At 39.1% G+C, this 22,359-nt stretch overlaps 1 protein-coding gene across 2 annotated transcripts in view; it reads left to right on the top strand.

Moving 5' to 3' along the window:
- RALGPS1 (Ral GEF with PH domain and SH3 binding motif 1) overlaps positions 1 to 22,359 on the top strand; it is a 75,364-nt gene that overhangs the window by 48,985 nt on the left and 4,020 nt on the right. For both annotated transcript variants that reach the window (XM_008931698.2, XM_018074245.1), the window contains 9 exons: positions 3,492 to 3,559; positions 14,763 to 14,889; positions 15,770 to 15,921; positions 17,114 to 17,165; positions 17,454 to 17,534; positions 19,657 to 19,762; positions 20,860 to 20,952; positions 21,127 to 21,232; positions 22,230 to 22,321. In XM_008931698.2, coding sequence (XP_008929946.1) covers positions 3,492 to 3,559; positions 14,763 to 14,889; positions 15,770 to 15,921; positions 17,114 to 17,165; positions 17,454 to 17,534; positions 19,657 to 19,762; positions 20,860 to 20,952; positions 21,127 to 21,232; positions 22,230 to 22,321 — 877 coding nt within the window. The remainder of the gene's footprint in view (positions 1 to 3,491; positions 3,560 to 14,762; positions 14,890 to 15,769; positions 15,922 to 17,113; positions 17,166 to 17,453; positions 17,535 to 19,656; positions 19,763 to 20,859; positions 20,953 to 21,126; positions 21,233 to 22,229; positions 22,322 to 22,359) is intronic.

The raw sequence follows: 22,359 nt of genomic DNA, 5'->3' as shown, positions 1-22,359 counted from the left end.
CTCCACCACCTCCCTTGACAGCCCCTTCCAGTTCCTGACAGCCCTTTCCATGAAGAAATTCCTCCTGATGTCTAACCTAAACCTCTCTTTGCACAGCTGGAGGCTGTTTCCTCTTTTCCTGTCCCTTGTTCTCTGGGAGCAGAGCCCAACTCCCCCTGGCTCCACCCTCCTGTCAAGGAGTTGCGGAGAGCAAGAAGGTCAGCCCTGAGCCTCCCTTTCTCCAGGCTGAGCCCCCCCAGCTCCCTCAGCCACTCCTGGTGCTCCAGACACTTCCCCAGCTCCGTTCCCTTCTCTTGATGCACTCCAGCCCCTCAATGTCTTTTTGCAGTGAGGGGCCCAAAACTGACGCCAGGATTCAAGGTGTGGCCTCACCAGTGCCCAGTACAGAGGAACAATCACTGCCCTGGTCCTGCTGTCACACTATTACTGACACAAGCCAGGTGCCTTTGGCCTTCTTGCTCACCTGGGCACACCTGGCTGATCTTCAACTACTGTTGACCAGCACCCCCAGGGCCTTTTCTGCTGGGCTGCTCTCAAGCCACTCTGTCCATCCCCAGCCTGGAGCATTCCATGGGGTTTTTGTAACCGAAGTGCAGGAACCAGCACTTGGCCTTGTTCGTCTTGGCCTACCAGTGCCTCCTGCTCAGATCCCTCTACAGAGCTTTCCTGCCTACCAACAGATCAGCATTCCCACACAGCTTGGTATTGTCTGTGAACGTATGGACTGTGCACTCAATCCCCTCATTCAGATCATCAGTAAAGATGTTAAACAGGACTGAGCCCAAAACTGACCCCTGGGGAACCCCACTAGTGACTGACCCCAATTGGATGTGGCCCCATTCCCCACCACTCTCTGGGCCTGGCCATTAGCCAGGTGTTTCCCAGTGAAGAATGCACCTGTCCAAGCCATGGACTGCCAGCCTCTCCAGGAGAATGTTGTGGGATTCTTGAGGACGGTGGAGCTTCCAGCAACCTAATGTTGCTGAACCTACTGTTGTAGGATCTACTGTTTAAATGCTAGACAGGCAACCAAAAATGTTTCAGATATGTCAGACCCATTTTGTTTTGTATGCAAATTGTGGTCAGAAATTGTGCCCCGAGGGACAGCTTTGAGGACTGCACTGCTTTGTTGTGACTAACATTGTCCTTGTCTCAGCATTGCCTTAAATCCGATAGCAGGTCATAGCACTTCCCCTGATGTACATATTCATAGACAGTATTTCACCTGTGCTGTTTTTCAAACGTGCAAAAGCTGTACTGAATCTTAGACCTTGATATGCAGTAAGCTGACAAAGTTGGTACAAAATGTGAAGTTAGACAAGTGATTTCTGGCCTTCTCGGGGACATGAGGTAGTCCTGCTACACTGGTTCTAAATAATGCCTGATTCTGTAAATAGTTGTCTGAAATTATAGACTGGACCTGCTTAATGAGAACAATTCAGTTCAGCATGCTTAAGAATAAAGCTAGTTTCTAATCCTTATGTACAGATTTAAATTCCTTTTATTCTAATAAAGCAAGAAGTTTTCAGGGGGAATGCATTACAAATCACATCACCGTGAAAGAAAGAAGCGATTTGCTTACGTGGGCTGAATTGCAGTCATATCTCTTTGCAGTGGGCTGATTAGACAGATGTTTCCACAGTGACCAAATAAACTGTAGCTATTGCCTGAGAACTAATAAAACTGAGTAACTTACTTGATAACAGGGTAAGGAAAGAACATCAGAAATGAGCTCCTCAAAGCTGGCAGAAACTAAACATGCCATTTTCACATATGGGGAAGAACAGGTAACATCTCCCCTGTACAGACAGAAATAGAAGAAATTAACAATTGTGGAACAGTGATGGGTTAGCAGGAGGAGGGGTTGTCTGCTTCTGTTTGGAGAAAAACTGTGAAACAAGTTGAAACGCATGTTCTGCTTTGCCTAAGGACTTTGGTTTGTCAAATATGAGCTAACCTGGTAAAATGAGCTTAATATCTAAATTTTTCAGCATCTGTATATGGCACAGTTCTGCAGGAGATTATTTATAAAAAAAATATAGAAAGCTTTCTATGCAAAAATCAAGCTCACAGCATGGGAACAATAAAGCTCTAATATAGTGAGGAACAAATCACCCTTAAAAGTGAACAAAGGAATAACTACTGGGCAAGGGATGCAACTGGAACATTTCTACAGACATGGAAGATAAATTCACACAGTAGGGCCCTGTTTACAGGGAAGTTCCCCCTGTCACAAGGGAAGTTCCTTTGCCATTTTTCCATATTGAAAGAAATTCCCATGTGATCAACATTTGAATCATGCGCTTGTATTGTTGTAACTCTCTCATCGTTGGCTTCTAGGAGAGTCATGGTACTGCTTCCGAGTCACAGAAATCATGCTTGCAGAAAGAAAAGGTAGCCTGGAAAGGAACAATTGATTCATTACCTACTTGAAATACATTACTTTGGGTAGTTAAAAGAATGTAGTACTATCAGAAGAATAGAAATTCAGTAACATGAAAAGTGACCGTACATTTGTTAACTGACTTCACACTGAAACATAGTTGACAGTGTTTGAATACTGTGAAAAAGGAACTGGAAGGTATTCCCCACAAACAGGGTAAGAAAAATGATAGTTGGGCCATACATGATATTTTGAAATGCTCTCATAGGTTCCTTCCCCCGTCCCTCTGCACATTTTTCTGTGCAGTCAGAAAGCCTTTCCTGGGTGCACAGTTGGGAGGTGCTCGAGATCTCCACAACTGCTGCGTGTGTGCAGTGCTGTGCAGTGACAGCAGCTATTTCCTTTGGGGTTATGACCATTCCATTAAAACTTACTTAACACTGTAGTCCTCCATACCTTTTTGTCAAACTGTGTGTACAGAGAGTAAAGGACCCATGAATGTCAAGTGCCTAAACTTGAGAGATGGCAGAAGTGACGTGCGGTGGGAGATGGAGACACACTGGAGTGCTGAGATAACGCCAGAGCGAGTGAGGTCATCATAGAACACAAGGAGTTTGGCAGAGTGACATATAATATTTTCTTCCAATTATCTTCTTTTCTATTAAGTGTTGGTAACTTGGTTACTTTTCTGTAAGTCATAATAACTAAATAACTGTTTCTGAGTGCATGTTTCCACATGGTAACAGAGTAAATTCACTTTCGTGCTCGGAGGGAACAAAATGTTTGCTGTTAGGTTTGTATCTAAATTATTAAGTTTTAGAGGGTTTTTTTTCCAGGTAAAAGACTATATGAACTTACAGTTTTACACTGGGAGGGAGGATAAAGTAACAATTTCCCTTTTTGTTTTCATAGACTTTCCTCACTCTTTCTTTCTTGGTTCTAGCAGATAGTGATTTACTTTGAAAAAATTATTGTTTTGTTACATCACTAAATAAATAACTACACTTCCAAGAAAGTAAAATTCCTGCTTAACACTGCCAAAATAATTACTTTCAACTTTTATTGAGAATTTTTTTTTGTTAATTTCTCTAAAAACTTGTTTTTTCAGATTGTCTTTAAGAATTGAGCCAGGTAACAGCTCTCCTCGACTGGTTTCCTCCAAAGAAGATCTTGCAGGTATAAAACATTGTTTGAAAACTTGAGTAAGGAAATAATTTAATTACAGAAATCCTTCACTGAAGTGTATGAGAAAACCCAGAGGTACATCAGTAGCATGAGTCAACAATAAGAATTGCTGACTTATTTAGAAACAGTTGCAGGTCAAGGGATGACACAGGGTGTTTGCTAGCATTGGAACAGATGTCAGATTGTGGAATTTTTCACAAATGCTTGTATTTTCATGATTATTTAATAAGTGATGAAAAAAGGGCCGTCTTTCGGTACAAACAAATCAGTGCAGTGAATAACATAGGAAATTGTCCTTTCAGATTTCTGTGTGATCATATAAATTTGAGACAATTTCATTGTGTAAAGCAGGAGAACAAAAGATTTGTAACAGCTTCTAGCAACATCTAAATAACTATGGTACCACCCATAAGTTGATCAAAACTAATCTTTTTATTTCTATGAACAGACTAAGCAAACATCAGACTGTATGAAATGTACCTACTGCTATAGGAGCCATTATCTCAAAAGCTGTTCTTTTTTAATCTCTTGAACCTGAATGGCCGATTTTCTGTCTCATTATGTTAAACCACATGCGAACGTAAAAGACTTACGGGGTCCAGACCACATCTGACAAGCAGTTTCATTTGGCATTCAAAGTGTCTTTTCTTCTCACTGAATGAGAGAAAGAAAAAGGAAGATACTAAATATGAGAGAAAAAAAAAAGGGGGTTTTTCATCTGCCTCCCAGGTCTTCATGTTGGCAGCTGTCAAATTACCATTTTTTTATAGGGAACCTCTTGTTTATCTCAGGAGTGTGATTGCTATTCCCAGAACTCGATAAACAGTTGACCTGGTCTTCAGTTTCTTCAGGAAGGTGCTTTCCCTCTTCCTGCTCAATGCTCAGTATTATTAATTGTTGTGGAATAGGAATAAGGAAATAGTTCAGAGGAGAAATTTTTTTTATTAGGTGAGTTCAAATGTAGTTGTTAATGAACACGTGCATTTGAAAGTTTACTTCTCTGTAGCAGCCACCACAGTGCTGTGCTCTGTGTCTGCAGTTGGAAAGTTGTTGATACCTTTCCAAGGTATCAGGCTTCTGCTGAAGTACCAGACCTCTGCTTAGCAGTGCCCACAGCACCAAGGCTGTCTCTCTGAACTCAGCCCCCTGCCAAGAAGGCCAGTAGGCTGGGTGTGGACAAGATGTTGGCAGGGGACATAGCCAGGACAGCTCATTCAAGCTGCCCAAAGAGATATTCCATACCATATGACGTGCTCATCAATGAAGGCTAAGAGAAAGGGGGGAGGGAGGCATTTGTTACTAAAGCATTTGTCTTCCTGAGTATCTGCTGCAACGCTTCGGTCAGACTGTGGCTGCTCATTGCCTGCTGATGGGAAGTAGAGGATAAAACATTTTTTTGTTTGTTTGGGTTTTTTTGCTTCTGCATGCAACCTTTGCTCTTCTGTGTTAGATTGCCTTTCTCTCAACTCACGGGGGGTTTTTGTATCTTGTTTTCTTCGCCCCATCCTGTGAAGGATGGAGAGTGATGGAACAGCTTGGTGGGTACCTGACAGCCAGCCAAGGTGAACCCACCACATCATGTCATACTTTCTTTTGCTTTTGTGATGATTAGCTTTTTCATACTAGGAACTTGAAACTAAGTCATTGCCTCTCATTACATATTTAAAGCAGACATATGAGTGAACTTTTTTGTTTTCTGGCTTTTGCTTTGTATTGCTCATGCTGACATGCTCAATATTTGGGCTTTGATGCTAACATTTCATTAGGGTGTTTATGGAATTTCTAACTTTGGTCATAGCAGCATAGTATGTGATCATTGCCAATACTCTGATTCTTAATCAAGGTCTGAGACTTTATTAGAACTATAAAGGAAGGCAATTAAAAATACAGTTCCAAAGTTGGAAACAGGAAGTTTGAACTCACCTGAACTAGGCAAGTAATATGGCATGATACTGCCTTGAGTTCAACTGGAGTCCACAAAATAATGATGACAATGTTCAGTAGTACCTACTCAATTGAATATGTGATCATGTGGTATCTGGCAGTATTAAGAGAGGATGAATTTTCCCTTCTAAGTCTGCAGTGACCCGATGTGCTCTGTAAGGTTGCTTTGTTGAGAGTGAGAATTAATGTGATGACTAGAAACCAAGTGCTGACTCATTCCTATTGCTCTGTTTTTCTCTTAATATTTCCTTCAAAAGCTTGACCAACTTGTGGGCTGCTGTATTTCTTGCTCAGCTAGAGAGTTTTCACTTACTGCCAGTTAGACAATGAATGCCATCAGCATTTTGTAATACTGACAGGAATTTTTCAGTGACCTGCACCTATGTGGCTGCAAAAATGCTACTAAAGGGAATCCGGTGTATTTTACTGAAAAAACAGATTTATTTCTGGAGAAGGTTAGTTAAGTAAGTTAGCATGAATTTAAATTGAAATTTAACTAAGCGTGAAGGCAATAATTTGTTGTTTATTCCACAGCATTAGTAAATAGAAATATAACCATATGGTAGTCTTAAATAATTCTGAGCTAAAATACTCCAATATCAGTAATGATATATTTGACTGTGGAGAATTAAAAATAGCACATTTGCAGGTATTTCAGTCAGTTTTATTTGGTTTCAAATTATAGTTTGAGATTAATTCCACTTCAAACGTTGTGCATCATAAGTAAGTCCTTTGCAGTCAGCAAGCTGTAATGATAATAGATGATCTCAAAGGGCTTTGGGCAGTAGTTTAATGTTCCAGTCAATAGTTTTAGTCATGTGAGTCTCATTATAGTAATTTTAAGGTAAAATAAAGGTTCTTGGCCCATAAGGACAGTCATCAGTTCAGTTCTCTCAACAATCCAAAAGGTAATATGTTCCTAATAGCAGTTAGTCTAGTTGAGTTCTCCCTGTGACATGCTGCATCCTCACACAGGTCGGTGTGTGTTTCCAGAGACAGAAAAAAAACTCGGTATCATTGGTAATAATTCCAAAGTCCATAATGGACTTAAGTGCAGGGAATAGTGTCATGTTCATGTCCTAAAGTATAATTGTTTGTGTTCATGATGGAAATGGATTTTACTTGCCAGCACTGCGACTTTATCTTCTACTGAGTTTTCTCTCTTTCAAAAGAATATTAACAGTTTACCCTAGCCAGGGACATTGTGGTTTTCTTTTTTTTCCCCTTAAAGTATCTTTATGAGTGTTGGGCTCAATAAAAACAGTTAAATCCTACAGTATTTCTGGAAAGTACTGGAGAAAAACCATGTGTCCATTTTCCACTTTGTTTGCCAACTGGTTTTCCAGTAAATTTGAACAGGAGGTAGGCATCTGATTAAAGTGACTGTCTCACAACAAGCTATGTTTTGTATATTAGTGGCTAAGAGAGTCTCATTTAATTACCAATGCATATATAATTGTGAATAGTGCTTTCACAGGAAGATTTTATATCTTCCATGATGCTGCAGAGATTCTTGTCTCTTGCAAACAGCACTTAAAAAGGAGCTTTAAGCAGTTTAGCTGAATGCTTTCAGGAACTGTGTGATTCACACAGCTTCCTTGGCAGCAGCTTTTCATTCTGCCTTGCTGTGGTTTGAGAGAGAGAGAGAATGTAGCTGGAGAGCTTATAGTATGCTAACTGTTCACAGTTTCCAGTTGAATTAGCTGTAAAAGACATCTGTGTTCTTGCAGTGTTGGCTGGAAGGTGCTTGGCATTTATGGTACGGCTGTTAGGTTGTTTTGGAAGGTATAACTCAATACATTTTCCCAGAACAAAAGAAGATTTAATGCAATATATGGTAAATAAGTTAGTCTTCTGAGCATCCGAAGTTCCTCAGAATTCGTGCACACAAAGTGTCGCTCAGGAGAGAAAACTTTATGTATGTTCTGTATTATCATGTTGCTTTGAAAAGTTTAGGGCACAGTGCTAATCGAAATTTAGAGAGTGGATACTCATTCTCTGAAATATACCATGTTTATCCTGTCTTGAAGAACAATATAAACAGTTAAAGTAATATTAAAATAATTATCCAGAAAATTGTGTCTAATACTAAGTGAATCAAAGACCGATCTTAACGATTCTGTGATTTTTAACAAACCCCTTCATTGAAGTAGCATTTAACATTAGAGTTAGCGTTGAAGTTAGCAACAGCGAGGCCTCCGCTGTGGGTAGCCCTTATTTTGGGGGTTTTGTTATGCAGTAGTCAGGGATGGACCCTCACCCCCTCCCTTTTTTTTCTTTTTTGTTCCCCAAGTAGGTCTTTTTGAGCCATCCTACCAGGAATATGGAGTAATTAATCTGAAACAGGTATATTCTCTTCTTTGTTATTGGGGTAAAATTCAGCCTTTTGTGCTGTGTCCATTCAGCTTTGACAGGTAGCTCATAAAGAACTTTTAATATGTATTTTAATTACTTAGAAGAGGTAAATTTATTGGATGTGGAGTATGTGTTATGTAGGAGTTGAAAATGTAGAAACAGAAGAAAGAAAGACTGGGATGTTTGCACATTTATAACTCTCTGAAGTAGGTATACTACACTGGTGATACCTCTACAGCAGTCCCAGAATTTTAGAATAAAACCCTCCCACCCTGTCGTTTTCTATGTAAACACTGAGTTTGACATTTAGTTTTCCATTTGTTTTACTGGTTGCTTTGGCAACTAAGAAATAGTTTTCGCTAAGTGCATTAGCAGCCAATCATTCTGTGGAAATGAGGATTGTCTAATCCTTGTGCAAGTTCTTGGCCATTGCTTCATGTGCAGTGTCTGCTTTTCTTACACGGGACTTAAGGTGGAAATGGAAGAACTAAGTTTTCTTTACATAAATTTACAGACTGTCCAGGAAACTTTGCTCTTTCATTTCCAATCTCTTCCTCTGTGATACTTTCCAGACAAATTTTTACAAGTCATTGGAGTATTTTTGAAACAAATTAATACCAGACAAATCTGTGGGATTCACATGTTATCAACCACTAAATCCAACTGGAATTAATGTACTTGGGCTTTTTCTTAGTATACCAAAGGTCCACCAAAATTGTAGAAGCATTTTCTATCAAAACAAATACAAAGTTTCCAAGGAGAGAATGATCATGCTCAGTTTTTAATTTGATCACTTTCTATTACTTTCTGTGATAAGGCTTTTCCTTATCAAAAAGCCTAATGTCCTAATTCATTGATGCTTATTTTAACTACCAAGCTGTTACTCCCAAGGAATGCTATGAACATGCAAAACAGCCAGAGGATTCGGGGCTTTTCTGTGCTGTTTTTTGGGGGTTTAGTTGTTTTTGGTTTTGACTCTTTTTTTCGCAGCAGTCACCTGAAATAGTTTTCCTGTAAAAAGTTGGGGTTTCTTTTATGAATTGGTTAATGTATTTGGTTAAACCCAAACTTCACAGTTTCCCTGCAGCTAGGCTCTCACAATGGGTATGTCTTCACTGCCAATCTGGATGTCACCCAAGCCCATACACTGCTCTGCAGATCCAACTGCAAAAAAAGTCAACATTTTTGCTGAAGTGCAAGTCTGAGTTTTGCATGTTCCACTGGTGCAGAGTAAGTAACACAAATGCTGACAATTAGTGACACCTGAAGTCAGAAGTATCACTTCTACCCAGGAAGCATTTGAAGGAATTAGACTCAGGTGTGCAGTCAGAAGGACGTGTGTGTGTGTGTGTGTGTGTGTGTGTGTGTGTGTGTGTGTGTGTGTGTGTGTGTGTGTGAGAGTGAGTGTGAGTGTGAGTGTGAGTGTGAGTGTGAGAGAACTTTTGGGGAGCTTGGGGGAGCACAGAGAGGTGCAACCAAGGACTCAGATTCTTGTTCTTAGTTTGCTCTTGTCTGAGAAGCAGCCATAACAAACAAGTCTCTTACACGTTCTATGTGTTAGTAGGCTTTCATTGAATTGTAAAGCAATACTCTGAAAATTAAAACTGTTCTTTTACAATAGCTGTCATTCTAGGTTTAATTTTTGGGTGTCATTTTTGATTCTGTGCACAAAATTCTTCTTAAGTTCTTTATTGTGTGTTTTGTGAGTAGGTCTTTCTCTTTGAAAGTTTTAATTATCACCCACTGACTTTGGTTACAATGGAAACAGAACAGTAAAAATTTACAGCGAAGATTTAACTAGAGAGTCTGTGACTTGGAATGTCTTTATTAAGTTTTAGAAACAGAGCTGGTAAGTATCAGTTTTATTTCTTAGCTGCTCACCAGAAAATAGTGAATAGTTGAGACTGTTTTACCTTCCTGAAAAATCCCTCAGTTCTTCATCATATAATATGCAATTCATTTTCAGTTTTCTGTTTGCATGTCTAGTACTGGCTTATTGATAGCTTTCTACTGGAGAAAAATTGTGAACTGTAATTCCCTCACTCTGTTGCTTTTTTTAAAACCTCTGGAGACTGTAAATGTTCACATGTTTTACTGAAGGATTGCAAAAGTAATGTTCATTTATAACATTTGAAGGATTATTCATGGAAAAATTATGCAAAGGAAAAAACAGTGAGATCCTTTGGGATATGTGTAAACTTTTCCAAATGTTCTTGCCACAGATCTCAGAACAGCACTCAGCTCACTCTGATGAAGTTGTCTCACGTTCCCTAACACAAACAAATTTTTAATAATGTTTTAATATTTTTATAATTTTTTTTGTGCATGTCAGCATAATCTTGAAAATGATGCTGAGAAATAATGAAAACCAAACTAACCCTTGTTCATGCCAGCTGACTGGAAAATCCTACTAAGAGTGCTTTGTCTCCATGAAAGGCAAAATAACAGAATAGCAATCATGGTAACAGTATGCACTAGGAGTGGAGCCAGGAGAGTAAAGAGGAGAGTTAGCAGTAGCAGATGACTTCACTTATTGGAAAAAAGGGGCAAAATAACTCCATCTCAAATGAATTTAAATATTTGAATTTTGTTATCAGCAGTATTGGGCATAGCTTCCCCAGCTAATTGCTCAACAGTCTGGTATGTCCATGAACATCCCTTGGTGCAGTTTTCATCAGTGTCTCGCCACTTATCCTCTTTGGCATCCTTCTTGGCACAGGCTCTCTTTGTCTCTTACCCCTTTACAGAAATGGGGTCATCTCCCCTCTGCCCCTTAACTCATGCTGACACTCTCTGTACCCCACACTTGCTGCCCTGAGAGTGCCCAGCAGCACAGATCCTGCCTGACAGAGCTCTAAAATTCACCATTCTTCTTCGTAAACATTTGGCAGCAGAGCAGATGCAAAGACTTTGTAAAGGTTTTTAAGTTCAGATTCTTTTTATCTTAGCAAGGGTTAACAGAGCCAAACTGTATATCTTTCCCTCTCTTGCCTTGGAGATGAGAATATGCAGAACTACATTGAGTATGAATTAGAGTAAGTCGCAGAATCACAGAATGGGTCGGGTTGGAAGGGCCCACAGTGGGTCATCTGGTCCAACCTCCCTGCTCCAGAAGGGTCATCCCAGAGCACATAGCACAGGGTTGTGTCCAGATGGTTCTTGAATGTCTCCAGTGTGGGAGGCTCCACATCTTCTCTGGGCAGCCTGTTCCAGTGGTTGGTCAACCCAGGCCCATTTCCTCCTTTCCCAGGACTGTTACAAGCAGTTTTGGTTGCCATATATAACAGTAAGGAAGCCAGGCTGTTAGCTTAGGTTGTAAGGCTCTTCTACCTATTTCCACAAATTCTGTCACCCTTGACACATTTCACCTTAAGCCAGGCAGTATTTTTACATGAACTGAAGTTTTGTTTCCTAGTACTATTTTCAATCTGAGATGTGCAGTCCTTTTAGATATACGACTTGATTTTTAAGTAATTGTTTTTTTAACAAACCTTTTCTGTTCTGAAGCTATCCAGGTAATAAAAACTCTTTCTTAAATCAAGTTATAATGATCAAATTTGAAATATTTTTGTGTTGCATTCATATTACTGGAAATTTCACTCCATGTTCCCCAAGCGGGGTGTCTAATTTGAAAAAAAAAAAGGGAGTATAGAGTGAAACCTCTCAAACAGTTCTTTTCTTGCTTGATGTGTTAATCCTTTTAGGTTATAATAGCGGTAACATTTGAGCCTACCTCAAGTCAAATCCAACTAACTTTGATTTTGTAATGGCTCGATTGTGTAAGCACCGGACTTGTTATTTTGCTGTTCTTTCTCTAGGTAAAGTGGTTTTGATGCAGTCCCAGGCTTTGTGTCAATATCAATGTTTTAGAATCAGTCATCAAATAGTCTTACTGCTTTCAGCTCTGTGACTCTCCACAGTGAGAAACTTAAACCTTTAAACTATTATGTATTACAAAATTTAACAGTTATTTTTACATGTGGCACGGGGTCTGTGGGAAAAAGCACTGCACTGTACTGGTATTCATTTAGGGCTGTGCCTTAAGATACTCTTTCAGAGGCTGTAGTTTCAGCAGTTTGTTAAACATAATGATTCGGTATCACTCAGTGAACTTAGAAGAACTTAATGTCATACACTTAAAAAACTTAATGCAAATTGGGATTTAGAACTGGCACTAGAAAGACCTGAAGGACGCAGCAGGAAGCAATATAAAAATGAACAAATCTTGCAGCTAATTTAAGGGACAAGCCTTGGAGTAGCCACTGTTTATGCTGAGTTTCAGATTAAACTCTTACTGACAAATGCTCATAATTTTCAGGAAAATTCTTTTTTAGCTGCCACTATCTTCATACTGGGTCTCAGTTCCAATTTATTTTAAGCTTCTTAGCTGGTAATAAACAGCTCAGTAGTTCTAATTTTACTGTTCACAAATTGAAAAGTATCTGATGGAAAGGCACTACAAACAAAGCATGTAGAGTGCTCCTCTTTGGGAACCTAGTCCATCAGAAGGACTGGAGGTTTTCAAACTTAAGAGCTTGTAATCATTTCTGAAACTTCTGAATGCATTTGTTTTGTCTCTGCATAAATTTTAAAAATTTAATGAAAACTTGCGGTAGAAGACTTTAGTGAAATATATATTCTTGCTATTAATGTGGCAGATAAGATTTTCAGACCTAACAATGAAATATGAATCCATACACTTTTTACACTAAACTAGGCATCACATAATTTTGCTCAGATTCATACTTTTTCTGTTCTAACTTGTGCTTAGCCTCCATGGTAGAAAGGGAAGATGAACTCTGTTGGTTTCAGGGAAGAAGTTTCCAATATCATATTACGGCCTAAATGCATAAAAGTTTTAGTTGAAAATACAGCAGAACATTGTACTTGGCCCTTTCCAGTCTCCCAAGTGTGTGTCACTGGTTGAATCTCTGGATCAAGTAATGATTGAAAGTGCATTTTTTAATGTGGTCATGTGGCCATTTAACATAAGACCTTCTCTGAAGGTGCAAATGCCAGTAACTGATGCTACTGGTGTCATTTTTCACATGTAGCAAAGACAGGCAGACAAAAATGCTATTGTATATAACTTGGTATATAGGAATAAGGTAGAAAACAGGATTAAGAACTATTTTTTCTTTTTGTTCTCCTACTAAATTGATGACCCAGTAGTGATCTTACTGAAGTTTCCTCTAATGAGCTTGTTCTTCCTCTGTTGCTAGAAGCAGTTTCCTATTTTTATTTATCCTGAGGCTCCCTTCATTGTTAATTAAACAGCACCATGAACAGTTTGCTCAAATGTGCAGAACACTGTGGATTAAATTTTTCCTCTTACTGCTAGGGGAAAAACCTTTGCAATTCTTCGTAGTTACGACCCAGTTTGTGGTGAAATTCCAGAGACTAGGCTATGGGGAAATAAAAATACAAGTAATTTGTGATTAATTTTTGTATTTCATACAACTTGATACAGTGAGTATGGATAATAAATCGTCTTGTGTTTATTTGTATTATTTTTTGCCTCTCACTGGGAAAAACTCACTACTGGTTCTCCTATTTCTTCTTATGTCTCATTAATCCTCCGTTCAAGGCAGAAGAAGTTGTTAAATAAATTCTGTGCTTGGGGAGAGATGGAGTAGCCTATATAACAGACAGAAACATGGAATATCTCAAGTTGGGAGGGACCTATAAGAATCACTGAGTCCAACTTCCTGCTCCTTACGGGGCTACATAAAACTAAATTATATCACTAAGAGTGTTGTCCAGACGCACCTTGTACTCTGACAGGTTTGGTGCCACTTCTCTGGGAAGCCTCATCCAGTCAGTGACCACTCTCTCAGAGCCATTTCTGTTGAAGGTGTACCTTCACATCCTGTTGTCAAACTGTGCCCTGTGATGTTGAGGGTTTGTTTTATTTTTTTTTCTTCTGTTCCAGTTTATCACTTGAGGTCAGACACTTCTGTAAAGATTCTGAGGATAATTGCATGTGTTTTTTCATGTCACAAAGTTTCTCTTAAAGGGCTGTGGTTAGAGGTCAGAAGCTGACTAAGCTGAGGTTGCTGGAGCCTCCAAGAAGTGATTCTTTTAACGTAGAAGAAAGTCTGTTCTGCTGCTAGCTGGGCTGTACCAAGGAAAAGATATGGGGCAGGCAGCCATTTTCATGACCACTTTCATCACAAGCACCAGTGCCATAACTATGTGTTTAAAAGTGAAATCTCAAGCCAAGAATAGCATTGCATTTACTGAGGATGGTGATAGGTTGTGTTGCTCTCCACTGTATGGCAAAGTTCACTGCCAGCCTTTTGTGAACAGGATCAAGGAACTGGAACAAGAACATTTCATCCATGTTTTCTGTGAGGCCTCATAAAATCTGTAAAATGAGTGTAAGAATGATTGCAGTGAGACATCTCTAGGGCTCATAGATGATTGAGAAGTAATGCATTTGTCTGGCCATTAGATAAATTAAAAGCCTCTGCTTTCTCTTACATGCTCAAGCTATGAGTCAGTATGAGCAGATTGTTTAGAGTTTATTCACAACATGAAGTTGTGAACAAAATTCAAAACATGTGTGAACATTCCTGCTCACACCCAAAGTACAAACTGACTTCATGGTTCTACATATTACACTTTGGCACATCCAGCTGTTGTAAGGATGCCAAGATTTTTTGTAGTTCATTGTTAAAAGTATGAGCAAAACTGTAAAAAACTACTTTCGGAGAGTTCAAGCATATAGAGATGAATTTATAACAAAAATGGATGGTGTAACCCTGATGTTCAAGACACAGTGCTTCAGAAATGGTGCCTTTGGGTTATCTGTAACAATTCATTTTAAACATACCAGCCCACAAAATTTCTGAGGTTTGCACCAGTTCAGTGTTAAATGATCTTTGTCTTTTAGGTCCGTCCGACATGTCAGCAATTGTGAAATTCAACAGGAGACCCACGTGTCCTGATGCCTCAGTAGCAGCAAGTTTCCCTACGCCTCCTGTACCGAGGCACCGGAAGAGTCACAGCCTGGGGAACAAGTACGTACTCCCAGCTATCTCAGCTTGGGCAGTTTAATGCATCACAAATGTTTAAGATAGCAGCAGAACAGGTGGTATTTGTCCTTTCCATTTCTTGTATTGCAAGAGTGTGTCAGGCTTTACTGTGTATTCTCTAGGTTTTCTCTTGACACTTTGTTATTTTTGCTTACTTTTTTTTTGTTATTCCTGCTGGTGCCAGGCATTGGCAGTACTTGAAAGCTGCATATCCACTTTGGTCTATGGATTCCTGTTGTGCATAACTTTTATTTGTTTTCTTTTGTTTTTTAAACATCTTGCTGATACATCTAAGGAAGCTTACTAGCTTGGTACACCTTATTTAGGGAAGGTACACCTTATTTTTGCACTGTTTTACCTGGGTGCTATGGATTAGAAACATTTTTCTCTACCATTTACCTAGCTAAGTGAGAGCACCTGCTCCCCAGTTAAGGTTTCAGCATCTACCAAATTTCACAATTAAAGGGGTTAGGGGAAGAGAAGTTCATGTGACTTGTCCCAGGTCACGGAGCAATGGTGTGTTAGTTCAGCTTAGTGAAAGACCACCAAGCAGTGACTTAGCTGGATTCTCCTTTTTCTACTTCTGCTGCCACCAAGGGTGTTCGGGTTTTGTACAGAGAGGAGTCAAAAAACTTAAAACTTCCCAGCTGCAGAAATTTAATAATTGTTATTGACAAAGAGCAGTAAAATCTGAAACTTGTATTGGTAGTCAAGGAGCATCTGTACAGTAAATGGTACCATTTAATTGCCTGCTTGTTAATATCCTGCTGATGAGGCAGAGGCTGAGTGGAAATACTGTGAGCCACGGGTGGCTGTTGGATGACATAAGAGGGGTTTCATGTTCTTCTCTTCCTCCCTGTTCCAGTATGATGTGTCAGCTGAGTGTCGTGGAGAGCAAAAGCGCCACCTTCCCGACGGAGCGGCCGCGGCACCTGCTGGATGACAGTGTCCTGGAGTGTCACAGCCCCGCGCGCGGACACGCGCCCAGCGTGCGCCTGGCCAACGGCCTCTCCAGAGGTACCGGCACCCCTACCCTGTCCCAGGGTGCTGGAGACTCACAGGGATACCCAAAAGTAGGGAATTAGGAAGGTCATTAGCAACCATGCAAAGACTGGTTGCTTTCATGGAAGAAGGTAGATCAGAACTGCTGCCCAGATAGCTGTTGACATTACCCCAGCTTTCTTCAGTTGCCCACTGATGTTTTTGGTAAAAGTGACATGAAGGAGGGATGGTTTTGTAGATGCTTGGTTTGTGACACAAAGTGTTTGTCAGACTTCACCAGGGAAAAAGCAGGATGATATATATTTTGAAACCTGCCTTTTCACAAAGAAAACTTTAATTTTAACTATATGTTTTAGAAGATGGGAGAGTAGTTTAGTTGTGCTCTCTGAGACTTCAGAAGAAATGTAAAATGCACACATTATGATATCATAATTAATAAAACAATTATTATAATAGCAACAGTGATCAAGAATCTATTCTAAGCATGAGAAAGCCACTTTTTAAGTGACTCAGGTTATTTCTAGAATAGGAAATAGACTCTGAAAGATAGAACATTACTTGACCAAGAGTTAGACACTGAGATGATCTTTGCTCTTCTGAAATACAGGCACAACTCACTGTGCTAAAACTGAGCATTAGAAAATCAGTCCTGGACAAATTAAAACTGTGAGCTAAATGGTTGTGCCAGGAAAGGAGGGACAAATTGGTCATAGGATTGGAGGAGAAGCAGGAACTGTTGCAATGAATGCCATCATATTTATTTGTCATGACTCCTAGCAGCAGCATACAGCTAACATATCCTCTATTACAGGTGTGCTTGCTTATTGAAAACAAACAATGATATAATGTCTAATAACTTTAATCAACTTACAGATGTTGTCTTACAAAGGAACTGGATTTTATGTTCCTGAAGTGCTCAGCTTCTGAAGGAAAAACAGCAAAATGAAAATTAAAGCATCATGTAGATGTCTGGTATTTAAACACAGCAGTAATGCGAGTTATCAGTGAGATATTGTAAATGGGGAGGCTCATGTTAAGCCTCTTCCAGCTAAAGATTTTACCATGAACTCTAAACACTTCAAAACATGACTTGAGTAAGCAATTCCATGGTACTATATAAAGAGTATTCTGGTGATCCATATACATTGGCTTTGTATTTTCCCATGGGTGGTTTTCTTACTCCTTCTCTGTACTACTCTCTTTCTAGATAGCAGTGAAAGCTCAGAATTTAGTGAGGAGCTGCCGTCAGGGCTTGAAAGGTGAGTTAGTCTTCATGTACACTCACTGAGCACTCTGCAGACTTAGCTAAGAAATTCACAAATGGTCCCTGACATAGGTAAGCCCTAAATCAATAGTTATTTTTATCAAATTATTATAGTTAGGAAAACAATGGCAAACTTTTTAAAATAAAGCACTGTAAAGGTTTTGTGTTTTTCTTCCCGTGGACCTGAAAAGATTGGAAGCTATCTCTGTCATGTTTACCAAACCCTAATTGTTGAAGTCGCAGACTAGAATTTCCCTCATCAGATATTTGCATTCACAAACAGGGGTCGTTTATATGCCACACTGGGTCCTAACTGGAAGGTACCGATCCGGAATTCTCCTAGAAGTCGAAGCTGTGTCTACAGGTACAGTTCGGGTTCTGCCTTGCTCCGTGTATGGTGCTAAATCCATTTGGGTCTCTACGCTTTCCTAGAAGCATAATGTATTTTGTGTCCAGATATCTTTGTATGACCGTAACACCTCACAGGAGTCTCCCCTTCCTGCTTGTAAAAATTCCTGTTAATGCTAAAGCAGGTATATGGCCCATTCAGATGAAATTCAGTTTTGCTATTGATTTAACTCATTATGTAGCTATTGATTTAACTCATTATGTCTGGATTCTGTTTTGCAGAAAACTAGGCTTTATTTAGGGGGTTATGACATTACAGAAGCAGGTTTGTCATGAAGGCCATCTCTGCCTCTTACAGAGATGTTAGGATACTTTTTTGACCTTTTCTCACAATCTATTTCCTGATTTGCAGGACAGCTACCCATAGCATCTATTTGTGTCAGAAATCTATAGTATGAAGTGTTTATTTTGTACAGTAAAGAGGTGTTACCTTGGACCCTGAGTAAGAGAGAGAATATCTGCAATGGCATATGTAGCAGGCACTCCCAATGTTGCTAGTCATTAAGACATGGACTTTTCAGGAGCAAGTAATCCATTTACAGACCAAAGAGAGGTGACATGGAAAATTGTAGGTAGTTTGAAGGATAAAAATCATTGTTTGCATCCATACCAGACCTGGACTTGGTAAATTCTGTGGCAGTGGGAGATGAAGGTGTATGTATGAACAGTAAAGAAAATAGGGCCCTGAAACAGTATTCTGCAAACACTGTGATTTAGTTGGAGTTTAAATGCAGTCAAATTTTATTTTGTATAAATTAGTTTGCTTCAGCCATTGTAGAAATATTGATATAATGTGTAAATGTAATTACACCTGCTTTACCTGAGCCAGTAACGTCTGATAGCAGCACAAGTTAGAAGTTAGACAGGAATAAAAACACATACATTATAAATTAGTAAAGGAATACATTTTGGAATGGTATTTAAGCTATTATACCTGCTTCTGGAAAATACTCTCTTAACATGACCATGGTAGATTTGTTTCAAAAACATATACAGGCTAGAAATATAAATGTAAGGAGATAAAAATGTGAAACCCTAATAAATCCACAAAGAAGAATTATTCCCTAAAATACATTTCTTATGTTTGTCCACCATCAGGCAATTCTAATGCTTGTGTTCATTCTTCCAGTTCTGGGATCTTCTACTGCCTCCATCAGAAATGCAGAACTGGCCAGAATGCACATTAGCACAGAGCAGGCGGGTCTGTGCAATGGGGGAAGATGCCCCTGCCAGCTGGAAGGGCTGTGCTTGTCTAGGGACGATTATGTATGTCACCTGCACCAGCATGTGCTCATACTCATTTGGGGACAGAATAGTTTTCTTTCACAGCTGAAAGGTAGATCATACCCGTCCTTTTCCTTGTATTCATTATTAGACATGATTTAGTTGGCTCTGATAAACCTCATCGGTGCATATGAGAACATAAGTGTTGAGATTCCATGGCAGTGAAGAGAGGTTAGCACAGATAATTCTGACGGATCATCACAAACCAATCAGTGTTTAGTTGAGACATTGTTAATGACTGTTTGCATTTTGAACTTTGCCTGTACTTGGGCTCTTCCGTTGTAGCTCTTTCTCACTGTTGTATGTGGGAAGCTCTGTGTTCATCCTGGAAAAGCAAAAAAATATGTTAATCACTGTACAGTGAATTATTTGGCATTTTTATATGTAGTTTTCCAATTAGCCAAGGTAGTTTAATTTGATTTAAAGTTACATTTGTGGGAGCTCCTATTAACAAAATTTTAAACTGTAAATTTTCAGAAATCCAGATAATTTCTGTAATTTACTGGAATAAAAAAAGAAAATTGCTTGTTTTGCCTTTGACTTTGGGCTTCAGTACTTATTCTATTTTTTTTTCATATCTAAGCCCCCAGAATAGAACCTTTTGTTGATTTGCTATTTTGCAAAAATCCTGGTTCCTATTTGATAGCTAGGTTAGGAAAATATTCCAGAGTCAAGTGTCAGATGATATAATATATGTAATGCAGTGCAGGACAGATATATTTAGAGCTAAATTATATTGCTTACTTCTTGTCCTTATTTCCTCAAATACACAGAACAATGTTTTGTCTTTTCAGCCCAACAGGCACCTGCAGCTGCACAGCAGGTGGTTCCACAGGAGTCATTACCATGGAAGGGCCATTAAAAAGAAAAACACTGCTCAAAGAAGGCAAGAAACCTACTGTAAGTGATTCTAATTATAATTTTTCCTATGATTCTAATTCAGTAGTGGCTGGTTTAATTTTCAGGATTAGATTAAACCTGCAGCTTGATAACATGCAAAACAATGTTTTTATCAATTGTAAAGTAATTTTCTGATCAAAGTTACAACCAGGTTATAACAAGGTTGTAACCTTTGTGTGTCATTTGATCTGCAGCAGTTTTGCTTCTCCCTGCATTTCATTTGCAAGTCATGTCTCTGGCTGTAAGAGCAGGGCAGGGATGAGCAGCTGTGTAACCAGCAGGTATTGTTGTGAGGGCAAAAATAAATCTTGTGGCACTGCCTGACGACCTGGAGCATCCTGATATTTTCCAGCTAAATAACCCTGACAAAGGTAAATGTTGCAGTATGGGCATTGTCTACTTTGTCTGCAGTGTATTTCTGTGACAGGAAATAAGGTAATCTCTGTTAATGAGTTTGTGGATTACAGAACTTGCAGTGGCAGTCTCATAAAAGACTAAAGAGGGAGATCTTCAATACAGAATTTTCAAAGAAGAGTACAAATGCAATTGAACATATTTCTACAGTATACTGTGGTACTTCTGTGGTATCGCATTGAAATGGAAAGGCTGCAGGGCACCCACCCATAGCACAAAAGTCATGGCAATTCATACTTAATCTAAATTCGTGGGTTTCGCATGGTTCTAGTTCTGTGCATTTGGTAATTTTTTTGTTTTCTGTAGAGTTGATTGATATGTTTTACATGCAACTCTTCTGTTCAGAGCTAAAAGATTTGAAGAATTGCTGAGTTGTCATCTCAATAAATTTTATTGATCAAAAGTCTGAGATCTGTCCAGTAGAAGGCAACACACTATTTTGCTCTGAAACAATCGGTCCTGATGCTTTTATGAGATACCCAGCTTAGATGGATTGTATTCACAGCCAGCCATCCAAATTTAGGTAGCTGGGCTGATTTACACCAGAAGACACTCTTTATCTAACTCTCCATTCCTTGCTTCTGAAATTACCTTTGGTAGCACTGGGACTTGCTTGTGAATCGATTTTTGAGATGTTAGAGATATGCAGAGTTTTTCCTCATTTTTTTTCCTTTCTGATTCAGCTCTCCTCATGGACTAGATACTGGGTTATGCTTTCAGGATCAACTCTTCTGTACTTTGGAGCAAAATCTTTAAGAGGCACTGAAAGAAAACACGTAAGCTTTAAATTTATTCTAAACCCCAGAATTGGATATGCATAAGCAGATCTGGAAGGGTGTTGGAAGTGTACTTTCTGTTCTGGGCTAAAGCGTATGTTTGCACAACTTTTACAGTCAAAAGTTAATCCCTGCTACAGTCTCAACTGTGATTGACTTGTCTGTCTCTTCCAGTATAAATCTACACCTGGGAAAAAGGTCTCCATTGTGGGCTGGATGGTGGCACTGCCTGACGACCCAGAGCATCCTGATATTTTCCAGCTAAATAACCCTGACAAAGGTAGATATTGCAGGATGGACATTGTCTGCTTTAATTTCTGTGACAGGAAGTAGATTAGTGTCTCTTAATGAGTTTGTAGGTTACAGAACTTGCAGTTGCACTTATTTAAAATACTGAAGATGGAGATTTTCAATATAGAATTTTCAAGGGAGGGTACAAATTAAATTGAACATATTTCTACAATAGGCTGTGGTGCTTCTGTAGTGCCTACAGAGGTATTGCTTTATCTTGACAGATTTCTGCAAGTTTTGCAGAAATTCCCCAACCAGTGAAAAAGATTGCAGCATGTCCGTGTGTCCACATACTCTCATCTCCAAGTTTCTGAATAGCTTCCTTAAAATCAGTCAGTATCAAATCTTGACTTACATTAGGGCCAATTAAAATATCAAACCATTTACCAAAATAAGCCTTTTAAGTAATTATTAAATACTTTTTAATAATTAATTTTGAGGTGCCATAACTCTTTTCTCATGATTAAACTTGAAAAACTTCAAAAGACTAGGTAGCCCCCTGCAGTTATATTGCACTTCGAGTGGTTACTTACAGATTTTTGAGACTTCTTTCACTTTTCATGTTTTCGGCTTTGGTGCTGGATATGGATTTGCATCTACTGTATGAAGTGCATGATTGCAGGAAACAATTTGCGTGAGGACATTGAAGAAAGCTAAGTTTAGAAATAAGAAAAACTTCCTAAGAAGTCTTAATGAGAAGAAAGCCAGGCTTAAATTAGATGCGACCTAAGTCGTCCTTTCTGTGGCTATAATTTGGCCTTTCTGCCTGTGAGACTATATATGGTTCTCATACTTGCTTCGACAAGGATTGTTGGATAAACATGCCTCACATGGGCTCTGTTATATGAACAGCATCATATCTGAGCATTTGAGGTGCAAATTAATTTAACAGTTTACTTCAGGACTTTGGCTTCTGCACAGAAATCAGAATCCTGTGGAAGTACCTGTCTGCAAATTTAGAGCCTTTGATTTTCTTATTTTTGTAGGCAATGTTTACAAGTTCCAGACTGGCTCAAGGTTTCATGCAATATTATGGCATAAGCATTTGGATGATGCGTGCAAAAGCAACAAGCCTCAGGTAAGGTTGTGAAACTTATTTCTACCCACTTTTTCATG

The sequence above is a fragment of the Manacus vitellinus genome, unplaced genomic scaffold, assembly GCF_001715985.3.
Source record: "Manacus vitellinus isolate BGI_N305 unplaced genomic scaffold, ASM171598v3 scaffold_27_pilon, whole genome shotgun sequence".
NCBI lineage: Eukaryota > Metazoa > Chordata > Aves > Passeriformes > Pipridae > Manacus > Manacus vitellinus.
The sequence above is the reverse complement of the archived record's forward strand: the minus strand, read 5'-3'. Positions and strand labels throughout refer to the sequence as shown.